The sequence below is a fragment of the Neolamprologus multifasciatus genome, chromosome 11 (assembly GCF_963576455.1).
Source record: "Neolamprologus multifasciatus chromosome 11, fNeoMul1.2, whole genome shotgun sequence".
Lineage (NCBI taxonomy): Eukaryota > Metazoa > Chordata > Actinopteri > Cichliformes > Cichlidae > Neolamprologus > Neolamprologus multifasciatus.
This window is the reverse complement of record NC_140449.1, coordinates 17,608,264-17,633,254: the sequence shown is the minus strand read 5'-3', so window position 1 is coordinate 17,633,254 and position 24,991 is coordinate 17,608,264. Positions and strand designations below refer to the sequence as shown.

The 24,991-nt window shown below is 38.2% G+C and overlaps 2 protein-coding genes across 2 annotated transcripts; one reads left to right on the top strand and one right to left on the bottom strand.

Moving 5' to 3' along the window:
* Window positions 1-2,132: 2,132 nt before the first annotated feature.
* On the top strand, window positions 2,133-23,760 carry LOC146508123 (complement C4-B-like). The gene is given in 42 exon segments (XM_085177559.1): window positions 2,133-2,266; window positions 2,568-2,757; window positions 2,858-3,029; window positions 3,136-3,206; window positions 3,329-3,417; window positions 3,493-3,575; window positions 3,672-3,759; window positions 4,523-4,640; window positions 4,746-4,887; window positions 5,164-5,276; window positions 5,363-5,515; window positions 5,599-5,766; window positions 5,861-6,052; window positions 6,533-6,679; window positions 6,776-6,899; window positions 9,494-9,565; window positions 9,655-9,761; window positions 9,763-9,868; window positions 9,989-10,100; window positions 13,715-13,785; window positions 13,877-14,016; window positions 14,124-14,339; window positions 14,431-14,482; window positions 14,568-14,657; window positions 14,740-14,946; window positions 15,831-15,906; window positions 16,047-16,224; window positions 17,749-17,844; window positions 18,362-18,524; window positions 18,668-18,849; window positions 18,981-19,139; window positions 19,234-19,293; window positions 19,367-19,457; window positions 19,533-19,701; window positions 19,855-19,939; window positions 21,455-21,529; window positions 21,604-21,706; window positions 21,807-21,896; window positions 22,692-22,790; window positions 22,915-22,998; window positions 23,078-23,210; window positions 23,284-23,760. Coding segments are annotated over 42 exon segments (5,070 nt in total). The 5' UTR covers window positions 2,133-2,201; the 3' UTR covers window positions 23,423-23,760.
* Window positions 11,536-13,441, bottom strand: LOC146508124 (uncharacterized). The gene has a single exon (XM_085177560.1). The coding sequence runs from the start codon at window positions 13,339-13,341 to the stop codon at window positions 12,457-12,459; it is 885 nt and encodes a 294-aa protein (XP_085033686.1). The 5' UTR covers window positions 13,342-13,441; the 3' UTR covers window positions 11,536-12,456.
* Window positions 23,761-24,991: the final 1,231 nt, after the last annotated feature.

The following is a 24,991-nucleotide window of genomic DNA, read 5'->3' as shown; positions in this document are numbered from 1 at the left end:
TTAACCTTTTGTGAAACAGCAAAGGTAAAAACCTATGTTTTATCATGACATCACTCAAAGGCTTCTCACAGGTTACTCTACCATTAAAAGTTAACAGATCCTTGAGGCCTATTAAAGACCACTAATTTTCATTATTTAGTTACCAAGCGCACAGATTTAGAGGAGAGCTGCTGTTACTCTGACAAGCACGCAATCAGAGGGAGCAGGATCAACATCAGGAGGGCAGTTAGAGCTGGGCGAGTATCCTTCCTGCCTGCATCTGACCTCAGTCTGCCTACTGGGTGATAATCATAGCATTAGAGATTAGGACTTTTTAAACAGAGACCCTATTAACTATTAGCAAAATCACATACAGATAAACTCTGTTTTAGCACCCTGTAACACTTTTAACATAAAAGGCTGGATGTTAAGTCCTTTTACCCTCTCTCAGATGTAATGAGAGGTAATGCCATCTTTCTTAACACTAGCTACCCATTAATCAAAATGGTATAAGCTTATGACTCAGTCATGTTGTGATTTAACCTTTAACCTTTAACCATTTATTTATATGCAAACGTTCTGTGTTTCATTTAAATCGTCTAATATTGAGCAAATGACATTGCATGTGTATTACAGTACTAGTCCAAAGGAGCAGTAATACACACACAAAGTAGCAGGAAACAGAAGCAACTGGAAAAAAGATTTATATTTATAGTTTAAAACAATCTAATTACCCTAATGATGTTTAATTTTGAATATCATGAAGTGCCTTGCTATATTTTGGAAAGAGATATAAGTGAACTACTCTTTTTCGTATTTACCTTATTATTCAATTCACTAATTAATACACACATAAGGACCATGTGTCACGATCTGAGGAGACAGACCATGCGATGGTGCGTGTGGTGGACCCAGGTGCGAACACAAGAGAGTAGACCGGAGTAACTTAAACTGAAAGCGAGCCTTTATTATGGCTGAAGACAGGCCTCAAACTAAAGCAGAAATACCGTGACAAAACTGAACTAAACTAAACTGGGAAACGGATACTGATAAACTATGAAGACTCAGAAAAGCATGACGAAGACTGGTTGTGAGGACATGGAGGGTGGGAAACACAGACGACGCGACACAGACTGAATAAAACACAGAGACTAAATACACATAAGGGATGATCAAGGGAAGTGGAAACACATGAGGGGGAACAGCTGATACACATGAACCTAATGACAGGACAGGAAAAGTGAAACTACATACACTGACATTAGACACAGACTTCCAAAGTAAAACAGGAAACATGGAGATTAGACGTGATATGAACTGAACATAACCGGACAGACATGACGCATGACAGGTAGATTCACGAACCAGGGAGATTGCGTACAGGAGGAGATGACATAAACACTAAGAAACAAAGGACTAAACAGCAACCTCAAAATAAACTAGATGAACTAAACTAGGGCACAAATGAATACAAAAGATACATAAAACTCAAACACTGGGTCGCTCGACCCAGGACCATGACACCATGTCCAGCAAGTGTGGAATAAACAGCTTTTTTAACTATTACAAAGAGATGACAAATACTCTATGACTGCTAAAGAAAAAGAGAACAATTAATCTGTATTCTTCAAATAATTTGTAAGCCATTTAGTTTCAAAGGTAGCTAGAGGGGGGAGGAAAACAGAAAAAACAAACATGATTTCTTGTAAACCACATGACTTGAGGGAAATCTGGCTTCAACTGACCAATGAGGAGATGGTTACACATTGTGAAACAGGAACACTTTCCAGGCTGCAAGCCAAGTAGCAATGTAAAATGGACTTTAATAAAATCAAACAGCTTGTTGTCAGAAATGTTGGTCTGGTGGTCTATTGGAACCTAATGTGCAAAGTTTAAAAAAAATATAGATTTACCCAAATCTATAATTTTAATAATTGACAAAAAAAACACATTGTGTGTTAAACAACAGCATGCATCGAGCAACATGCTATATCTAGCAGTATTAAACTGTTATCATAGTATGCCTTGAGTGTTTATGCATGCATTTTTTAAAGTTTTGTAATTGGTTTTAAGTTTTATAAGTCTGTTCATCTGCAGCAGAAAAAAAACAGAGGGAGGGCATTAATGAGATTCAGATATTGTGAAACAGGGGTGAGTGACTTACAAAACAGCAGTTAATCTAAAGTCTGTGTCAAAGCAGGCAAAGTAATCAAAGCGGCACGATGAAGTGCCACATTTTTGTGATACTGCTGCTGATATGGATCGCGGAGTGTTCAGCACAAAACAGGTAAATTTAGGAAGAATGAAGTGTAATGCTTTAATGGCTGATATCTACTCATTTTAACTGATATATATAAATATATAGAATTAACTAAAGTTTTTGTCTTCAAACAATTTCATAACCTTGCAAATGAAAAAAAAATCCTATGTTAGTATTTCCATATTTATTTCCTAATAATCAACTTGACTTAATGTAAGATACGCTCAAATATGCAGCACTGCAGATTGCATAGTTATCTAAAAATCAGATTATGTAAAACAGATTATTAAAAGATACAATGTTCACTATCTTTCATTTTTGTGTGCAGATTCTTCATCTCAGGCCCGAAAGTCTTTCACGTGGGCGTTAATGAGAAAGTGTTTGTCCAGATGGGACCGGGCCACCTTAACAAACCTGTTAATCTCTACCTGAAGGATGAGATCTCTAGTACTGTTGTGTCTGAGATGAAAACGGTTAGGTGCACTAAAGAAGACAAGATTGAAATAGCTGAGCTCAAGGTATGCAGACTTCACACTCAAACAAAAAGCAAACAATAAAAGACAGGACTGAGATGTTACTACCCACTTTACCCTAACTTTATAATTTACATCTTTACAGCTAAACATGGATTCTTTGTTAGGATTGCCTCAATTTCCTTCTTACGTTATGCTCGTGGCAGAGAGCCAATCCTTCACACCCAACACAAAGTTAACAAGGGTTCTGGTGTCAAAACACAGGGGCTACATCTTCATTCAGACAGCTCAGCCAATTTATAACCCAGCAGACAGAGGTAAAAACAAAGTTTAAAAAAAAGAAGCAATTCTACAGACTTTACCTAACGGTGAACCTTAAAAAAAAAGACATTTTATATTCCTTTTATGTTATCGTTCTTTTAGTGAAGTACAGAATCTTCACTCTTGACCATACGATGAGGCCTCATGAGGAACCTGTCCACATATCAGTAATTGTGAGTTATAATTATTAATATTATATATTTTCTTTATAAATATCTTTGGTCATACAAGTTTGAAAGACAGAAACATATTCACTCTTTCTTGTCTTGGTCTGTGTTTGGTCACTCTATGACAGAATGCTGCTGGAAATAGAATAATGAAAATCATGAAGATTGCAAAGGGAGGAGTACTTAGAGACTCATTCCTCATACCTGACATTTCTGAGTAGGTTACAAATTTACAATGAAAGTGAAGATGTCAAGGAATTTTGACGCTTACTGTACTTTGTTGTTCGTAAAGAACGGGTACTTGGAAGATTACTGCACACTATGAGGGTGATGAAGCAAATGCTGCCTTCAGAGAGTTCAAAGTTCAAAAATTTAGTAAGTTAACTATAAACTGATTCGTGCAATTGAGATCTTTTTTTAAAATTCACAGAAAGTATCTTTTGACTCTCATAACTTATTTACTAACTGTAGTTTTACCAAGCTTTGATGTGAACATCGTAATGGATCCGAAATATATTTTGCTGACCAATAAAGACCTTCAATTCACCATCTCAGCAATGTAAGTGCTCATTTTACTTCCATTAAACTAACTCTTTCTTTGCAAATTCATGTCAAGAAAATGTTGAAAGCTAAGGCTTTGGCATTGGGGTGATTTTGTCAACATCTTATCAGCAGGATGACTTTTAACAAATAGAACAGTTTAACCATTTAACCAAGTCATTACCTGACCAAGGGCTGCCAGTATTCAAATAAGCACACTCATGGAATGGAAAAGCAAAAAAAGTAAGGGAATCTGCAAGTCTACTGTAGCACGATTTGTTCCAATGCTAAATGCAGTTTTTGGGGTTCTGATGGACTCCACCACCCGCAGTACCTCCTGATCCACGTTTCACTAGTTGAGAAAAAAAAAGTTACTCTGAGCTAAGCTTTTAGGGTTTGGTGTAATATTAGAAAGTTACCTCACAGCTACTCTACAAGGCGTTCAAATCAAACAGCATGTCCCTAAAATGCCTACAGTACATTGTTTTGTGGGAAAAATGAAATTAATATCACATAATGACTCATTATGACGCATGATCGTCCTTGCAGCCTCTGATCACTTACCAGGTGAAAACTTGGAGTTTGAGATTGGGCATTTTCTCGTCCATAATTATTTCCTATGCAGGGAAAATAGTAAAACTTTTTATTAACTTGGATTCAGCAACAAAAAATATTCACTGCTTGAGTCAGACCGTTTAATGCTTGGATTGACTGTCTCAAGTGTAAATATACTATTGCATTTTTAGACTATCTTTGCTCCAGTTAACAGTTGTTTTCTTTAGGTACACACATGGTGAAAAAGTTAAAGGTGCTTATCACTGCCAGTTTGGATTTGTAAAAAAAGATGGCTCTGGCAGTCAGGAAATGACTTTTATCAAGGGACTGGAGCAGACCGGTTCGGTGAGGAAATCCATCCAAAATTCACAATCCGGCTAATTTTAAAATGAGTAACAAACTGCATGTCATTATCTTTTCATTTTATCAAAACTTCTCTGTTTCTTGCAGGTCAAAGATGGAAATGCAGAGGTTTCTCTTTTGTTAAATGAGACAAATGCAAAACTTCAGAGCCAGCTGAAAACAACCCTCTCTAAGATGCAGGAAAATGGAGATCGATTGTTTTTGAGAGTGTTTGTCACAAACATACAAAGTAAAGGAGATATTTACATCCATCAATATATCTGAGTTTGTTTTTGGTTATTTTATTTGAAATCATAGATATTAGAGAGTATTTAATTGTTGTAAACAATGTGGTTTCATATAGCAGTGCATAATACAGAATTTCTGGAGCTACATTTAATTATTGCATTTAATAAGTAAAAGTTCCAATATAATAAATCTATTGATAAACTCATTAAGACATGGAGAAATATTAACGCGACCTTTTATTTTTCTTGATAATACTGTGTACATTTTTTTGGCCTAGGTGGTGAAATACAAGAGGCAGAAGTTTACCTGCGAATCTTCACCCACAAATACACGATAGACCTCTCTCGAACTCGATCTCATTTTATTCCTGGATATCCACTGGACGTGGTGGTATGTCTGAAACTAACACATGGGAATAGTTACACAAATTACTGTAATGCTCTTTAATATAACAGTTTTCTTTGTTTTTCATATAGGTGCTCGTGCGTTTGCCAGATGGCTCTCCAGCAGCTGGTGTGCCAGTAAATATTAATCTACCACCATCAGAGCCTTGGGAAGGCACCACTGATCAAGAGGGGGCACTGTTCAATACTTTTAATGTTCATGATAAAGCTGATATTACAGTTGAAGTTAGTATCCCCAACCTTATTCATAGGTGATGTTTAACAGATTTGATTCCAGTTTTAACTGTTTGTTCATCTGCCTCCAACAGGTTTCTACAAATGGATTACGAGAGAGAAAAATAATACGACGTGCTTCCTCTCAACATGACAGCTACCTTTACATGACTTTAACCAGCAGGATCTACTCTGTGAATGAATTCCTTACCATAACATTCAACACCATCAACAGCCCACACAGTGGATATATACACTACATGGTCAGAAATATCTGACTAAATGCAATATTGTGTATTCTCATAAAGGAGCAGCATTTTGTCTTGATTAAACACTTTTTAATTGTCTTTGTTTCAGGTCTTAAGCCGGGGAATTGTAGTAAGCACCGGCTCACTCCCACTTGGTATATCAGCTAAACTCCAACTGCAGATAACACATAATATGGTTCCATCGTTCCGTGTGATTGGCTACTATCACAACACTAACGGTCACGTCATAGCTGATTCAGTGTGGGTAGATGTCAGGGATGAATGTGAGCTAAATGTCAAGGTAAGTAAACAGAACAGATAAAAGTGCAGCACGAGAGAGAAAGCAAAACTATTTCAAATGTGTGCGCTTAAGTCTGTTCATTCTCATTAATTTGGATCCTTTTTTATTGTTCGTTAACCTATAACTTCCATAAGTATTTGGACAAGAACATTACAGGACACTGTAATATGTCCTATGAATATTAGTGAGACACACACACACACACACACACACACACACAAAGGAAATGATAATACAAGTCCTTCAACATTTTTGTCCAATCACACCTTGACTTAAACCTTGATATTCTACAAATATTTAACTAATATTTATCTAATGGAAGTGTACGAACATAGCATATGTTTAAATAAATTAGATTTACTCTTGTCTACATGTATTTATATTGATATAATTATTTGATTTTGGTTTTAGAAGTACTATTTGAATTTTACTTGACTGAACAAAAAAAGATCCTGATATATCTTAAATGTCTTAATTTAGTTACCTCAAAGGTCTCTTAAAGGTCCACCTAACACAAAGTTAAAGATAGACTTTGATTTACATGGGAACAGCGCAAAAGTGGCTTTGCTGGCTGTGGATAAGGCTTTCTACGCTCTCAATGCTGACAATAAACTCACACCCAAACAGGTTACAGTCTCACACACTACTTTCATACTTATGGTATTTTTTGTAATTTATAGGTAATCATAGTAGTAAGTCTAAGCTTTTCTTCTCAATTGTCAGGTATTCTCTACTATGAACTCATATGATCTGGGTTGTTCCTATGGTGGAGGACCTGACTCAGCATCAGTTCTATTAGACAATGGCTTGGCTGCTGTATCTAATGACCAGTTTCTATGGAGAAAGGGTAAGAAAAAAAAAAGAAAAAGTTTTTCTTCATTTAGTTAAAGGAACATTAGGTAATTTTTTGAGGCTATTTAATTGATTAGTGTGTAATTATATCTTCCACCAAATTGATGACTCCTTGAAACTTTTTAATACATTATTGAAATAATCCAATAAAATATACATAGGAGCGGGCACAGCTCTGTGGAAGCCACCATGTCGTCCCATTATCCTGAATACAGTAGCTGAGATGGACAGGGCCTTTCTACTTGGTTTCATTTTATGTATGCGATTAGAGACTAGCCATTTACATAGTATTGCCTATTGCCTATAAATTTTTATCAAGATCACAAAAAGCTCTTTCAAACTTTATATGACTATTCAACATTTGTACTTTTATATCTATATCATGTCCTTTTCATAATGACTTTCTACTCCTACTTATCTGCTTCCTCCACAATTGCCCCGTCCTTTTTCATTTCCACCTCATTATCTTCCTCGCCCCAATTCCCGTCTCCTGAACTGAAGTCAGGACCCTAACACACGAAAATGTGAAGAAACATGCTTATTTCCTCTCGACATCCAACCATAAACACAACACTTTCCCATCCATTCATACATACTTACATACATACATACATACATACAGTGGGGCAAAAAAGTATTTAGTCAGCCACCGATTGTGCAAGTTCCCCCACTTAAAATGATGACAGAGGTCAGTAATTTGCACCAGAGGTACACTTCAACTGTGAGAGACAGAATGTGAAAAAAAAATCCATGAATTCACATGGTAGGATTTGTAAAGAATTTATTCGTAAATCAGGGTGGAAAATAAGTATTTGGTCAATAACAAAAATACAACTCAATACTTTGTAACATAACCTTTGTTGGCAATAACAGAGGTCAAACGTTTACTATAGGTCTTTACCAGGTTTGCACACACAGTAGCTGGTATTTTGGCCCATTCCTCCATGCAGATCTTCTCAAGAGCAGTGATGTTTTGGGGCTGTCGCTGAGCAACACGGACTTTCAACTCCCGCCACAGATTTTCTATGGGGTTGAGGTCTGGAGACTGGCTAGGCCACTCCAGGACTTTCAAATGCTTCTTACGGAGCCACTCCTTTGTTGCCCGGGCGGTGTGTTTTGGATCATTGTCATGTTGGAAGACCCAGCCTCGTTTCATCTTCAAAGTTCTCACTGATGGAAGGAGGTTTTGGCTCAAAATCTCACGATACTTCGCCCCATTCATTCTGTCCTTAACACGGATCAGTCGTCCTGTCCCCTTGGCAGAAAAACAGCCCCATAGCATGATGTTTCCACCCCCATGCTTCACAGTAGGTATGGTGTTCTTGGGATGCAACTCAGTATTCTTCTTCCTCCAAACACGACGAGTTGAGTTTATACCAAAAAGTTCTACTTTGGTTTCATCTGACCACATGACATTCTCCCAATCCTCTGCTGTATCATCCATGTGCTCTCTGGCAAACTTCAGACGGGCCTGGACATGCACTGGCTTCAGCAGCGGAACACGTCTGGCACTGCGGGATTTGATTCCCTGCCGTTGTAGTGTGTTACTGATGGTGACCTTTGTTACTTTGGTCCCAGCTCTCTGCAGGTCATTCACCAGGTCCCCCCGTGTGGTTCTGGGATCTTTGCTCACCGTTCTCATGATCATTTTGTCACCACGGGATGAGATCTTGCGTGGAGCCCCAGATCGAGGGAGATTATCAGTGGTCTTGTATGTCTTCCATTTTCTGATGATTGCTCCCACAGTTGACTTTTTCACACCAAGCTGCTTGCCTATTGTAGATTCACTCTTCCCAGTCTGGTGCAGGTCTACAATTCTTTTCCTGGTGTCCTTCGAAAGCTCTTTGGTCTTGGCCATGGCGGAGTTTGGAGTCTGACTGGTTGAGGCTGTGGACAGGTGTCTTTTATACAGATGATGAGGTCAAACAGGTGCCATTCATACAGGTAACGAGTGGGGGACAGAAAAGCTTCTTACAGAAGACGTTACAGGTCTGTGAGAGCCAGGGATTTTCCTTGTTTGAGGTGACCAAATACTTATTTTCCACCCTGATTTACGAATAAATTCTTTACAAATCCTACCATGTGAATTCATGGATTTTTTTTTCACATTCTGTCTCTCACAGTTGAAGTGTACCTCTGGTGCAAATTACTGACCTCTGTCATCATTTTAAGTGGGGGAACTTGCACAATCGGTGGCTGACTAAATACTTTTTTGCCCCACTGTACATACATTCACTCTCTTCCGCTTATCCTTTTCAGGGTCATGGGGGGATGGGGGCTGCTGGAGCCTATCCCAACTGTCTTAGAGCAAGAGGCAGGCTACTCCCTGGGCAGGTCGCCAGTCTATCACAGGGCTAACACATGAAAACAATCATTCACACTCACATTCATACCTGCATTCACATCTATGGGCAATTTAGTTTCCAATTAACCTATCCCCACTAACTGCATATCTTTGGACAGTGGGAGGAAGCACTTTCGCTTTTCCAAATTATTTCCTACAACCACAGCTAATAAATACGTATTACATTTTTTTTATTCCATTCTGATCATTTTTCTGTTGCTTTCCTGCTTCTCTCCTACTACTAGATTTTGGTTGTAATTCTTCATTAACACGACAAAGACGCTCAGCGGACCTTCAACCCGAAATGATGGCCTTGAGTAAGAAGATTCTAGTATTAAAACTTTGGTCTGATGGTATAAAATATTTTTTGCAAGAACATGCTAAATGTGTCTTTTATTTTCTTTAGAATTGAACTACACGGAGAAAGAGCTGCAAAACTGTTGTGTTTATGGATTTTCTCGAATCCCGATGGAACGAACATGTCGGGAAAGAGCTGATCGGGTCCTTCTAGTGAAAAAAAAATCCAACTTGTGCTGAAGTGTTTTTAAAGTGCTGCCTTGAAGCGGAGCGTCTAAGACAAAAAAAGATCCAGGAAGAACTCCAAAAAGGATTTGGCAGGAGTGAGATGAAACTGACACTTTATGCTGACACTTTAAAAATCATCTTGAGTAGCATTTAATAGCTGTAGCTTAATTATCAAAGTCTGACTTTGACTGACTTTGACTTTTTCTGGCTTTTAGCTGCATCCGTTGCTGATATAGAGGAGTTCTTCTCAGAAACCTCTCAGTATATCCGAAGATATTTTCCTCCAAGCTTTGGTTTTGTGGAATTTGACGTCTCCAACAAAAAAACGTAAGCATTTTTAATGTACCTGTAATATATATATATATATATATATATATATATATATATATATATATATATATATATGTAGACTACATGCCTTTGGAGCGAAGGATCGCATGTTCGATTCCCGCCTGGGGTGTCTGTATCCAGTAAGGGTCCTAAGGCTAGACCAAGGGTGGGCAATCTCAGTCCACGAGGGCCGGTGTCCCTGCAGGTTTTAGATGTGTCCTCGAACCAACACAGCTGATTTAAATGGCTAAATTAGCTCCTCAACATGTCCTGAAGTTCTCCAGAGGCCTGGTAACGAACTAATCATGTGATTCAGGTGTGTTGACCCAAGGTGAGATCTAAAACCTGCAGGGACACCGGCCCTCGTGGACTGAGATTGCCCACCCCTGGGCTAGACCTCCCATGCTAAGCGAGCCTACCGCAGACATGAGCGAGACAGATAAATATGAAGGCATGCCGGCTTGGATGTTGCCCGGATCAACAAGGTCCGTGTCAGGTGTTGAGGAACCAGGGCACCCTGACGAGAAGTGGGCTACTGGAACAAGAAGGCATCGGTGGGCAAGAGACGAAAATAGGGCATTGTTGGAATGCTACTACGCAAGTAACCCTCGTGGAAGGGGTTACATGAATAGGATGAGGGACCTATGGAATCTTCAATACCCCACATCCACAATGACGGCGAAACAACTAGTAGCTCAGTGTTCACACATTCGAAAGAAGGGACGGCTCTCACAGCTAGAGATTGATGAGGTACAACACAAATGCTAAGGCAAGGGGGAGCCAGAATGCCAGGTCAGGAGGGTGATATGATCAACCCCATCCGAGATTGGGTACCAAGCACCAAGTGTGATAGATGAAGGATTGTTGAGTGCGAGAGGAAGTGACCTGAAAGATAGGATCATGGCCAAGCTTGAAACCTGGATCCCCCGTATCCGGTTACCAAGTTACGTGAAGTACCCTCAGAAGGTCTGTTAGATGATGTTAATGCAGCACTGTGGACAATACCTTCAGCCACCATTACCGAGACTAACAAGATGATCTACACCACGGCAGCAGTGATCAGTGAGATGCTTGGCTACAGCCACAAGGGGCAGTACCCTTCATGGAGAAGGAGGCAAGAGGCTAAGATCAAGGTAGTAGGGAGGGAGGTTAGCCAACTATCGGAGCTATACAAGATCAACAGGAGTCTAAGAGCCTTCATCGGGTAACAGTGGTCCCAGTGGTAATCGGAGCACTAGGTGCGGTGACTCCCAAACTAGGCTCTAGCAGATCCCAGGAACAACAGCGGAGATCTCTGTCCAGAAAAGCACAGTCCTAGGAACAGCTAAGATAATGTGCAGGACCCTCAAGCTCCCAGGCCTCTGGTTAGAGGACCCAAGCTTGAAGGATAGACCGCCCACAGGGGCGAGCGGGGAATAGAAATATATATTAGGGGTGGGACTCTATAAAGAAAAATAATCTAATTAATTAGCAGTTTTGTAATTAATTAATCTCAATTAATCACATTTAATCGCAAAAGAAAATTTGCCCCAAAGCAGAGATGTGTTTGTTTTAGTGGTCAACAGAATCAAATAATAGACATGGACATGAACATTGTAAACTCAAGCTCTTTTAATTTCGGGCGGGAGGCGGGGAGGGAGGGGCGCATTTAAACTGCATTTCAATTCAAAACAGAGAAACAAAAATAATGTCCCTGGCCAAAATTGGGCAGACTTAAAAATAAAGTGCTACTTTTAGTATGTGGCATGAATACCAGAGCAATCCATTTTGCGAGAGAAGTTTTTGTCCTGAAGCTAGTCATTTCATCAAGTTTGGGCTGCCGACACCTTTTGTTGGTACTGAATTGCTAGCGCTAACAGCTCCCACAGTTTCTGTGTTTTGCATTTAAATGGTACCATAAAGTTGAAGTGCTTCAAATGGTATGCAAACTCCTTTGTGCACAAAACCATGCTTTTAACAAGACTTCTGTCGGGTAGTCTTTTGAAATGAAATCTGCCTCCAATCAGTCCTAGCAATGTGCTTTCTTCTGATTCTTTGTAGCTCTGACGTGCATCAGTGTAATCGCTATACCAGGAAATCGTGCATCGACATATGTTCCTCTCTGCTTTGAATGCAAAGTGCGTTTTTACGCGTTTTTCTCTCTCAAATCAATTAATCACAATTAACACATTAAATACACACACACACACATATATTAAAAAAAATTCCCCACTCGCCCCTGTGGGCGGTCAATCCTTCAAGCTCGGGTCCTCTACCAGAGGCCTGGGAGCTTGAGGGTCCTGCGCAGTATCTTAGCTGTTCCTAAGACTGCGCTCTTCTGGACAGAGAGCTCCGCTGTTGTTCCCAGGATCTGCTAGAGCCACTCGCCTAGCTTGGGAGTCACTGCACCTAGTGCTCCAATTACAACGGGGACCACCGGCACCTTCACCCTCCACATCTTCTCGAGCTCTTCTCGGAGCCCTTGGTATTTCTCGAGCTTCTCATGTTCCTTCTTCCTGATGTTGCTGTCATCGATTACTGCTACATCGATCACTACGGCCGTCTTCTTCTGTTTGTCTACCACCACTATGTCCGGTTGGTTAGCCACCACCATTTTGTCCGTCTTTATCTGGAAGTCCCACAGGATCTTAGCTCGGTCATTCTCCACCACCCTTGGGGGCGTCTCCCATTTTGACCTTGGCACTTCCAGGCCATATTTGGCACAGATGTTTCTGTATACTATGCCGGCCACTTGGTTATGGCGTTCCATGTATGCCCTGCCTGCTAGCATCTTGCACTCTGCTGTTATGTGCTGGATTGTCTCAGGGGCATCTTTACACAGCCTGCACCTGGGGTCTTGCCTGGTGTGATAGACCCCAGCCTCTATGGCTCTTGTACTCAAAGCTTGTTCTTGTGCTGCCATGATTAGTGCCTCTGTGCTATCTTTCAGTCCAGCTTTGTCCAGCCACTGGTAGGATTTCTGGATGTCAGCCACCTCCTCTATCTGCCGGTGGTACATACCGTGCAGGGGCCTGTCCTTCCATGATGGTTCCTCGCCTTCCTCCACTTTCTTGGGTTTCTGCTGCCTGAGGTATTCACTGAGCACGCTGTCAGTTGGGGCCATCTTCGTGATGTATTCGCGGATGTTCGTTGTCTCATCCTGGACTGTGATGCTGACACTCACCAGTCCCCGGCCCCCTTCCTTCAGCTTAGCGTACAACCTCAGGGTGCTGGACTTGGGGTGAAACCCTGCATGCATGGTAAGGAGCTTTCTTGTCTTGATGTCAGTGGCTTCTATCTCCTCCTTTGGCCAGCCTATTACCCCAGCAGGGTACCTGATCACAGGCAGGGCGTAGGTGTTGATATATATATATATATATATATATATATATATATATATATATATATATATATATATATATATACACATCCATTTCCAGTCAAATACAGTTGTTCGATGCATAATGACACCATGCAGTTGCTTTGTTTATGTACTCATCTTAATTGTTGTTGTTTGAATAATGTGTGATTATTTCACTTAAGCAGCTTATCTTTGAACCCCAGTATAAACTGTGTCATTTGTCTGATTGATTTGATTTAATTTGATTTCTCTTCATCAAAAACTCTTGTAGCTACTCTTTGCTCCTTCCTGATTCCATCACTACATGGGAGATTCAGGTTGTCACATTATCTCCATCCACAGGTAATCATAACTCTGTGCTTTATAAACACATCACAGATATTTGACTGGATCTCATTAACTGCAACTTACTTCTATTCTGTGTTTCACTCAGGTTTCTGTGTCACTAAGCCACTTGAAATCAGAGCCTTTAAGGAGTTATTTGTGTCTCTGAGACTGCCTTCATTTGTGAAAAAATTTGAGCAGCTGTCGGTTTCACCTGTTATCTACAACTATGATGACTCCGAACTGCAGGTAGATTAACCTCAACATCAGTGCTGAGTGTCACTGGAAACAGTAACTACTTTGTGTGGAATAAGTAAAGATTTTTTTTGTTTTCTTGGACACCCGCATGTTCACAGGTGGCAGTGCACATGGAACAAACTGAAGGACTTTGCTCTCCTGGTTCAGCCACGAAATCATCTTATGTTAACATTACTCTTGAACCCCAATCCTCTCAGTTTGTCTCCTTCTCTGCTGTGCCCATGGTCGCTGGTTCAATACCCATCAAAATACGTCTCTATGATATAAAGAATAGCTTTGGAATAGATGCAATAGAAAAAACTTTGAATGTGCAGGTGAGTGAAATGTATAAGATACTTTTATGGCAGTCTGAGTTCCAAAAACAAGGCATACTATAAACTGGTTGTCTTCTATCTTATGTTGTAGAAAGAAGGATTAGAAAAGAGAGATCAAAAAACCAGTGTCCATAACTTAGATGGTGAGTGGGTTAGTATTTCTGATGGATAGTTTAATGTCAGTCATAGTTATTGTTATCCTTTTTATACTTATCTCTGTTATGATAGGAAGAAGCACAAAGACATTCACTATTGACGGATCCTTACCAGATGACACAGTCCCTGACTCCAGCTCCAATATATTTGTTTCAGTGGAAGGTAGACACTGAGACACAGACATAAAATTTGTTGACTTTTATAAATACCTGACATCTTATTATTAATTTCTCTCATTCAACAGGGAATGGCTTTGGTGATTCATATGCAAGAAAGCTTCTTTCTACTGAAAGGGTTGCTGAAATGATTGTTTTGCCAACTGGATGTTTAGAGCAGACAATGTCAAAACTGGGACCTACAGTTTTAGCTTTCCGGTACCTTGACTTGAGTCGGCAGTGGTTTGAGCTGCCACCTGGCAGCAGGGAGGATGCTCTTAATAAACTTGAGCAAGGTAGGAAGACATGAAAAAATATCCTTATTAGGCGCTAAATATGCTACAAATTAAAACTGTTTTATAATTTATAGATTCACTGGTCAGTCCACATACAATTATTCGGATCTTAAAAAAGTTACCATTTGACCTCTCCGAAGCATTTCTTGAACAAATATTTTAGCATGAAGAAACCTTAGTTTAATGATGTTAGAGCTGAGTTACAGGCTCTTGAAATATACTGTAGCTCAATTTAACTAGTCTCCTGTCCTACATGGTAATACAACACCATCAAGTATACACAGCATGCACTTTTTTAAAAAAAGTTTTCTCTAGTGACTTATCAGAAAGCAATTAAAACATTAAGGATGTGAGTGCTTTTTTCCTGTACTCCGCATCATTAAATTGGTAAAGTTTTGCTCAATAGTAATTGAAGAACAAATCCTAATGAACAAATACAGGACTTTTTAGATGATTATTTTTGGATTGGGTGCATAATAAACCAAACATGGAGCTTGAATGTGTTTTTAGCTTAAAAGATTTCATGTGGCTCCTCCTCCTGTAGTTCAGAAGCTATCAGGGCTCAAATATGTTGGAAAAAATTATGCAAACAAAAAAGATTACAATTTTTGACTGTGGTAAAAATCAATAGAATAAAGGTAAAAAAAATACATAACCTTATTAAATATGTTAATGTTATTGTAAAAAAAATCATCATCATTTTTTATGGAATAACTTTCCGTGTTTTAATTAGGGGAAAAGTCAGTTTTGTGTCACAAATCATCACTAAGCTTGTATTTCGCCTTCGTGATATGTATTTATATATATATATATATATATGTATATGTATATATATATAGTAATGAACTGACACTTTTATAAGCACAGTGTACTTTTTTTGCTAGGCAGTAAACACATCACAAGCTATAGAAGGCATGATGGAGCCTATGGTACATTGAGTTATGTGCCATCGAGTAATTGGTGAGTATGGGTTTATATAACTCTTCTTTAGTTTTGGATGTAAAGTAGTCATTTGAATCTCCCTTTATATTTATATTTTAAAATCTCCATTATGAATATTAATGAATCAACCTTTTCACTTTGTTTTTTCATGTTCTCAGGGTGACTGCTCTTATAGTAAAAATGTTTTCATTTGTGACTCAGCGTCAGACTAATGAAGAACGGAAGAGCGTCAGATTAGGAGAAGACATCAGAAGATCAGTCAGTTACTTGCTCTCAGTCCAGAAACATGATGGGTCATTCAGTGACCCAAATCCTGTGTTACACAAAGGAACCCTGGTAAATTCTCGCAAAATAAATGTATTGTGCATATTAGAACTAGGGGTGCAACGATACTCGTATCGATATTGAACCGTTCATACAGTGCTTTCGGTTCGGTACGCATATGTATCGAACAATACAAACATTTTTATTTATTTTATCAACTTTTCTTCTGACAATGCTGTCTGTGTTGAGAGCTCAGTGGATTTGCGTTCGACTACTCCGCCTAGGCTGCACTGTCGAGCGCAGATCCACTGAGCACAGTGCAAGCTAGCAAGACAGAAGCTAAGCTTGTTGCAACATGGCAAATTGAACCTCCCCCACCCTCATTCAGATCTGGCCTTTGGAACTATTTTGGTCTTTTTTTTTATTATTATTGTATCTTTATTTCAGACATATACAGAAAAAAACAATATGTACACAAGTACACATACTTGCATTTACAAATACGAATATATATGTAAATACACACGTATGTGCTCAGATAAAACAAAAAAGAAAATAAATAAAATAAAACAGAGTCTTCATGTGAAGTATGACCCTGAAGGTAAGCCCATCATGGACAAAAGTAAAACAGTATGTCGGATGTGCCACGCAATGCTCAATTACATGGGTGGGAACTACTGGCTCGTTAATGTGTTGACACCGTCCAGCCCCACGCACAGGGTGATCCGCGGTAGCTCGGATCGGAGATTTGCCGTGTTGTGGCGTTAACGTCATGACTGCACATTTACACCGACATCATCCTAGTGCAAAGACAAGTGGAAGCAGACAAAAACAACAACCACGCATGCTACAAAGTTTACCCGAGTCATTTAGACAGCCGTTAGCACATGATTCTCCTTATGGGGACCTGATATGTTTAATATGCTGCTGAGAATATAGCCCAGAAGAAGCGTATAGTATAGCTGTTATTTTGGAAAGAGCCATTTCTCTGTAATAAACTCTCTTTTCCAAAGATGAGTGATTTCTCGATCAGATAGATTTATTTTTTTATTACTTTGTTGTTTCAGCAACATTAAATTTAAAAACTGTACTTTTGAGTTAAAATATATACTTATAATTTTAATAAATGACAAATTAAGAAAGCATGAACATTTTTTTGTATCGAAAAAATATCAAACCGTGACACCAAAGTATCGAACCGAACTGTAAATTTTGTATATCGTTGCACCCCTAATTAGAACATTAGGGGTATATTAAAGGAAAAGTCATAAAGCCTTGGTTGGCCCATTTCCATCCTGATGGCAGCAGTTTCTTTGAAATAGTCATCATAGTCATCATCTTTAAATCTAACTAAAACACAAAAAGAAGGGAATATTTTTGGAAGAAGGACATACTATTTTACTATCAGAGCTCCAGACACTGGTCGAGTCAATGCCAAGTTACATTAAAGCTGTTCTGGCAGCATGTGATGGACCAATGCACTGCATTTTATAATGTTCATTCTTTTCCTTTAATTTGTCTCCCATTTAGATCTGAATACAACAAACCAAAATACAGTGATCTGAGTGCAACTTTGTATCTGTGTGTTTAATCTAGATAGGCAAAGACCAAGATGCATCAGTGACTGCTTTCATAACTCTTGCACTGTACCGGTCCGTCAAATTTCTCCAGCCTGATATGCAAAATAAAGTGGTGAGTGGTGATATTAAAAACCAACTGTACTGTTTTTACTAGTTTTGAGTAATTTTGACTACAAGTGGGTAATTGTAGTCAGTCTGGTATCTGAGTCCAGACTGCAGTTTAACAGCGTTTAAATGATAAACTCTGATGGAATATTACACAAAAGAGAAAAATAACCAAAGCATATGCCAAATTTCCTGCTTTTGTAGTGGTGAGCACGCTCACAAATGATCAGTTATTCCAGTGCATTTAATTAGAAGCACTAGGTTGCTACTTACCTTCCTAATTCCTATGAAAGGCGTCAGGATGTACTTAGTGTTTCACCTGCAGGGAGTCCTGTGAAAAACGTTCTATATGTTAGCATTACTGTTGCTATTTAGATAAAAACAGGACATTCATCAGGTTCAGGGACACAAAATAATTGATGCTACATTGAGAATTGTTAATTTTTATTTGCCACAGTTAGCCCATAATTCACAACAAATATGAGCAAAAAATAATTCACCACCTTTATGTTATTCTCTTCCAGAGACCAAGTATTTCCTCTTCAACATCATATCTCCAGTCACTCGTAGAGGAGCTGCAGCATCCCTATGCTGTCGCCATTACAGCCTATTGCCTCTCAGTGTGCATGCCAAATACAACAGATCATTCACATATATGGAAAAAAGTGGAAGCAGCGGCTATTAAAGGCATGTCCAGTACAAGCAAATGAATGTGGGCACTATACATACAATAATCTATTACTATGACCAAATTATAGGTGCTGCCTCTTCCTATATTATCATATAATGTCTAATTTTTGTATAATTATTCTGTATTTTTTTATTATTAGGAACAAATGAATGTTATTTTTGGGCAGTTAATGACAACCCAAAGCTGGATGCTATCACAATAGAGACGACAGCTTATGTCCTTCTAACTGCTGTTCAACTTGGGCATATAAACTGGGCAGAGAGAGCAGCCTGTTGGTTAAACTCCAGAGAAAACTATTATGGAGGCTTCAAGTCAACACAGGTGATTAGGCTAGAGCTGGAGAATCCATCTTTGTGTGGAACTCCTGTTTCATCTGTTGTTTAACACCATTTATTCACTGTCAGGGAAGACATGTCAACCACTATATTAATAAGAATTCTTACCATTCCCAGGATACCCTCATGGCCCTGGAAGCCCTCGCAGAGTACGAGTTAAAAAAGCCTCCCAGTCCAGAACCAAAACTGAAAGCAGATTTCACATCTGCTGGAAGGAATGAAATTGTAACACTTCAACTAGAAAATAAGAAGGAAAAAGTAGAGACCAGCCTGAAGGTATCATAAAGCAATGCGCTCAGACATATCTATATGATATTAAACCTCATTCTAATTTTATTTTATTTTATTTTATTTTTTTCCGTTGTCCTAGAAATTTACAGGGAACAACATCACCGTGCATCTGACTGGAAAAGGAGAAATTAAGCTTAAAGTATGTTGGATTCACATCTTTGTTTTATATATTATCAATCAGATCTATAATTGACTCTAAATGTCCCTTGTAGATTGTTAAGGCTTACCATTTATTGGAACCCAAGGATGATTGTGACCAGGTGTCTATCAGTGTCAGAGTGGAGGGGAAAGTGAAGTACACTGGTAAGATTTGTAAATGCTAACAAATCACAACTACTGATAAAAGGCACACACTTACATTAATCTTTGTCTATCTAGCTCCGATATTAGAAAATTATGAATACTATGACTATGATGACGAGAAACAAGACCAGGAAGACCTGGGACGAACAGCCATTGAGGGGTCTGATGCTCACACCCGATACAGGAGAGACATTGATAATAACTTCAGTTCAAATGAGGCTGTTACCTACACTGTCTGTGTCAGGTTAGTTAAATGAGATCCAGTAAATTCATATTTACTTTTCATGAATATGAATTCAGAGTATGAGCTGTGCAGTTCAAAAAACAAACAAAAAAACCCATTTCCTGATCAATGTCTTTCTCAATGCCCTTTTGTTTTTTGTCTTCATGGTCATAGTAAGAAGAGGAATCTTACAGGAATGGCCATTGCCGATATTACATTATTGAGTGGATTTGAGGCTAAAACGGAGGACCTGGATAAGGTTAGTATTCTTCACCATTACTCCCATTACAAAGTAAGAGAAGATTTTCTAGACATGTACAAATCTCGATGCCAATGTAATTATTTACGCTGAAGGGGAATTGCATGTGGTGTGCTTCATTTTAACATTCTTTGAGTCAATATTTGTCAGAGTTGCACTGTGACAAGTGCTGGGGTGTCATTCTGATAATTAGAAATTACAAAAATGTAAAAAATAAACATAAAATAAGACAAGAAGCCTATATGGAAGGTTCGATCCTGTATAAACTGCATTATACTACTTCCAAGTAAGTTCATCATACTCAGGAAACTAACATAAGTAATCAGACTTAGTGGTTACACAAAAGGTGGTTATCAGCTGCTGTTTTCAGCGTGAGAACATGAACCTGGGCTGCTGACCAACATGAGGACAAGGTGCCAGGCTTTTATAGCTGTGTATGGTTCTTCCACATGCTGCTGAAGCCCATATTTGTGAAACAAATGAATTAAGATGCAAACATGTCTTGTTGCTTCACACTTCAATCACTCAATCCAATAAACAACACCAAACAAGAGTCAACAGGAGAATAAGCTGTTTGGCATTGGCAGAGCAACCCACATACTCAACTGTGATGCTTAACCCAGAAAGGCATTTTAGAATAGAATTCAACTTTATTGTCATTGCACATGCACAGGTACAGGGCAACGAAATGCAGTTTGCATCCATCCAGAAGTGCTTTAGCCATGATATAGATATATTACAATATATATTAGCAATAATATAGATATGTAAGTATATTACAGAAATGGGTCTATTATGGTATGTTATAATGTACACGGTATGAAGTATGTTATGAATATTCTATAACTATAAGTATGTACAGGCTATGAACAGGATATAAATATGAAAAACTATACAGAAATCTGAGATATACAGTTATACAGAAATGTGAACTATGCAAGTTATAAACATTTGTAGGATTAAAAATTATCGTATGTACAGAATGATTATTTACACAGAACTATACATATATATTTTGCTTACAAATGTGGCGCCATTTAAGGGTAAAACACAGGCTTTCCAGCAGTATAAGATTTCTTGTCAAGAAGTATTGTTACAACAAAGAAAAAACTGACCAAACACAAATGATCTTACTTTTTGTGCTTAGTTTAAAAACACAATTGATAACCTTAATAAGACATTTTTGCAAATTTACAGTAAACAAATACAAGCCTTTAGTTTTCTCTGTTAAAGAGTTATATCTATTAAAAAAAAAAAAACTTATGAAAAAAATGTATTTAGTCTTTAGATCTTTTCTTTATCTATGTGTGAAGTTATTTTAAGTTAGCTATATTTAACATACAGAAATCTCATTTAACTCAAGAAAAAAATATTTTGTGGTTTCAAAGAGCACATCAAAAATATTGTAATAAAAGTTACATGTGAAACTGGAATGACCTGTACTCACACTGAAACTTCAGAAGATAATTTTTTTCTGCTAAAATGCAAAATTGTTTAATTCTTTTTTCCCCTCAGTTAAAAGATTCACCTGAACATTACATTGACCATTATGAGACGTATTTTGGAAGACTTCTGATTTACTTCAACGAGGTATGGATGAATTCAGGTTATGGAAAATAAATGTACATGTCAAATGTTAGATTTACTTTTTTATCTCTGTGAAGGTGAAAGAGGATGAGGAATGTATTAGGTTTGAAGCTAAACAACTGGTACCAGTTGGGCTTCTACAGCCTGCTCCAGCCACATTCTATGATTATTATGAACCAGGTAAGACTGTCGTTCTTTCTTTCTCTCTTTATACAAACACATATGTGATCTCTTTTATTGAATAGGACTTCATAAATAGTACTATGTGTTTTTCCTACAGACAGAAAGTGTACTGTGTTCTACTCTGCACCACAAAGAAGCAAGATGGTATCCAAACTGTGTTCAGAGGACGTGTGCGAATGCGCAGAAAGTACAAAAAAAATTTAGTACACTACAATGACACCCCCAAATCTAAAACAGCCGTCTAAAATCAAAATCAAAACTGAATGCAGTGATTTTCAGGTTTCATAAAGTCATATTTTATTCAAAATAAAACTGAAAAGATATTAAATGTTTAAACTGCTTAAAATGTTTTTTAAAAAAAATAGCCCATTTTTAATTGAAAGGCAGCAACGCATCTCAAAAAACAAAAGTCTGTAAATGTCTGTATGTCTGAAATAGCGCTGGACTTTTGGGAGATGAATGTTGTCCAATTCTTGTTTGATACAGGATTCGAGATGCTCGACACCTGTGGGTCTTCTTTGTCATATTTTACATTTTGTCAAGCACCAAATGTTTTCACTTGGGCAGAGGTCTGGACTACAGGCAGACTAGTTGAGCACCCAGGCTCGGTTTTACATTGTCTTGCTGAAATATGCAAGACCTTCCCTGATATATATTGCCTGGATGGCAGCATATGTTGCTCTGCAATGCATACAGACCTTTCAGAATTGAGGATGCCTTTCGAGATGTGCTAATATATGACTTTGATGAAGCCAATAGCTGTATTCACAGAAAAGTGATCCTGAGTCCATGCTGGGACTTCCATAACAGAAACATGTCTGTTTTTAATTTTATGTAATTTTGTGTAAAAAAAAAAAAAAAAAAAAAAAAAATATATATATATATATATATATATATATATATATATATATATATATATATATATATATATATATATATATATATATATAAGTGTCTTGACTTTTTAAAAATCTTTTTATAGGACCCTGCCATACCCTACAAAAAACATTTGATCCAAGACAAAAAATTTGGAAGATTAACCGTGTCCGACATGCTTGCTCCTTCCCTATCGTAGATTACGGTCAGTATTCTAAACAAGACATTTACGTGAAAAGCATCAAATATTTACTGTTTGCTAGTTAGCTTGTTAGCATTTTTCTGGGTGTTAATCACTGCATTATTTCTTTATTTGTTTTGTATTCCAGCATACATCGTTGAGGTCTCCAGTATTTCTGTGAAGAGTAACTTTGAGTTGTACACCACTCTTATAATTGAGGTTCTCAAATCGAGTAAGTGAACTATTGTTGCCTTTCATTATGTTTATTTGAAGACTTTCTTTAAATATAATAATTATAATCCTCCTACTAGATAACGATGTGTCGGTGAGTAAGAACTCTGTCCGAGTCTTTGCTAAGAGGGTTCACTGCAAAGGAAAACTAGACATGGGGAAACAGTATCTCATCATGGGCAAAGATGGCACCACAAAAGATACAAGTGGAATGTAAGTATATCAGTGATATTAACAAAAGATTTCAGAGAACGATTCTCTCTTCACTGCTTTCTTCTTTTTATAGGATGCAGTATCTGCTGGAATCAAACACGTGGGTTGAAAAAAAGCCTTCAGAAGAATGTAGTAAAAGTGCTAATAGACTTCTTTGTAGGCATTTTAATGACTTTGTACAAGAGTACATGATAGATGGCTGCAGACAGTGAAACAAACTGCTTTCACTGTCATTTTAATGGAGCTTGATTAAATGACTTTCCCATCAGATACATGATTAGCATGATTGCTTAGAGCTTTTGTTGTTTTTCTTATACTTTTTGGCTTATTCTACTACCGCATCACAGTACATAGCTATACATGTATGCTCTGCATCTATCTAGCTACCTATAACTCAAAATGATAAAACCTTGAAACATATACAGTAAGTACAGTAAGACATTGGTAGACATACTGAGTGTGACTCCATCACTTTGTAATGTAATCTTTCATATGCAAAACAACGGTCTGTGTTTCATGTAAAATAAAAACATCTTCATGCTATAGAGAATATGTCATTGTTTGCATAATATTCATTTTATAACTTAAAATGAAACAGAAGCAACTGGGTAAAAAGAAACACAGTGGGCCCAAACATGTATGTTTGCACTTTCATATTTTTTCCCAGTAGTGTGATTCAGTGTGGTTTGATTTAGGTTTCTGTTGAATATATTTGTTTTTATGGGTTTTTTCTTCTTTTTACTGAAGCAAAGGCTCTGAGAGGGGTCTCTGTACTCAGTGTAATTCCAGTCACCCCCTCACTATGTAACATCTGCAGGTTGAGGAAAAAAGGGGAGGAGGGGGTGGCTTTTAGTGCACGAGTCCATTGCTGCTCATGGATTTGCACACTGACAAGATATGGTTCAATCATCTCTTCACAAACATTAAATTTGATATGTAGTCCCTAAAATGTGGTCATATTACACAAATGCAACATGAGGTACTCTGTGCAGTTATACAACTTCCAGGTAATGCAGAGGGGCGGGGAGAAAACCAGAGGTGCTGGGGTGCACGGGTGAAGTGGCTGAGAACAAGCAAAGGCTTATGTGCTTATATTATTCTAATCTCTGAGTCCAGGTCCAATGTAAGCAACACAGCGCACTGACCATAACTTCAATCACAACCAGATCAATGTGCGCACTGTTTCAGCTTCACCATTAGACATTTCATTAAATCTGAACCAATAAAAGTTAAATAAATAGTCTGACTTCAGCATCGCATATTTTCATCTCAAGATTGCTTTGGTGTGCTGTGAGCTGCCAACAACACATTTTAAAAAGATGGTGTTTTTTTCTCGTCGAAGTAATCAGTGGCTTGTCGTGACCGAACAGTTTCCACATGAGTTTTCGTATAATGACGTAAACCAAAGAACACTTGATTTACGCAACGCAATAAGTTATTCTCACAACAACAACTGATTGAGGTGCAGTTGAAAAATAAAGTGTTTATTTTTGGTAGATTTGTGTATTGCCCAAAGGAATTTACTGTAAATACACATTTTCCATTCCAAGTACAATCTGACCTGCTCTGGCCCATGAAATGTTCTTGAGCAACATCTGGGAACAGCTCTGGGGGAAATTTGAAGTGTGCTCATATAATCAGGTGTATTTTCTCAGGTGTGCATTTGCCATAGGTGTAGATGGCACGTCTACAACCATTTTTTTTTCCAAAGGCCAAGAGAGGGTCAGCAGTTTGAGGGTGGTCTACGATGTCGAGCGGCGTAAAAGGCACAGGTGTTTCAG

What these genes read in the sequence shown, in the direction of transcription:
- LOC146508124 (XM_085177560.1), bottom strand. Translation starts at nt 13,341, where the DNA reads ATGCATGCAGGGTTTCACCCCAAGTCCAGCACCCTGAGGTTGTACGCT.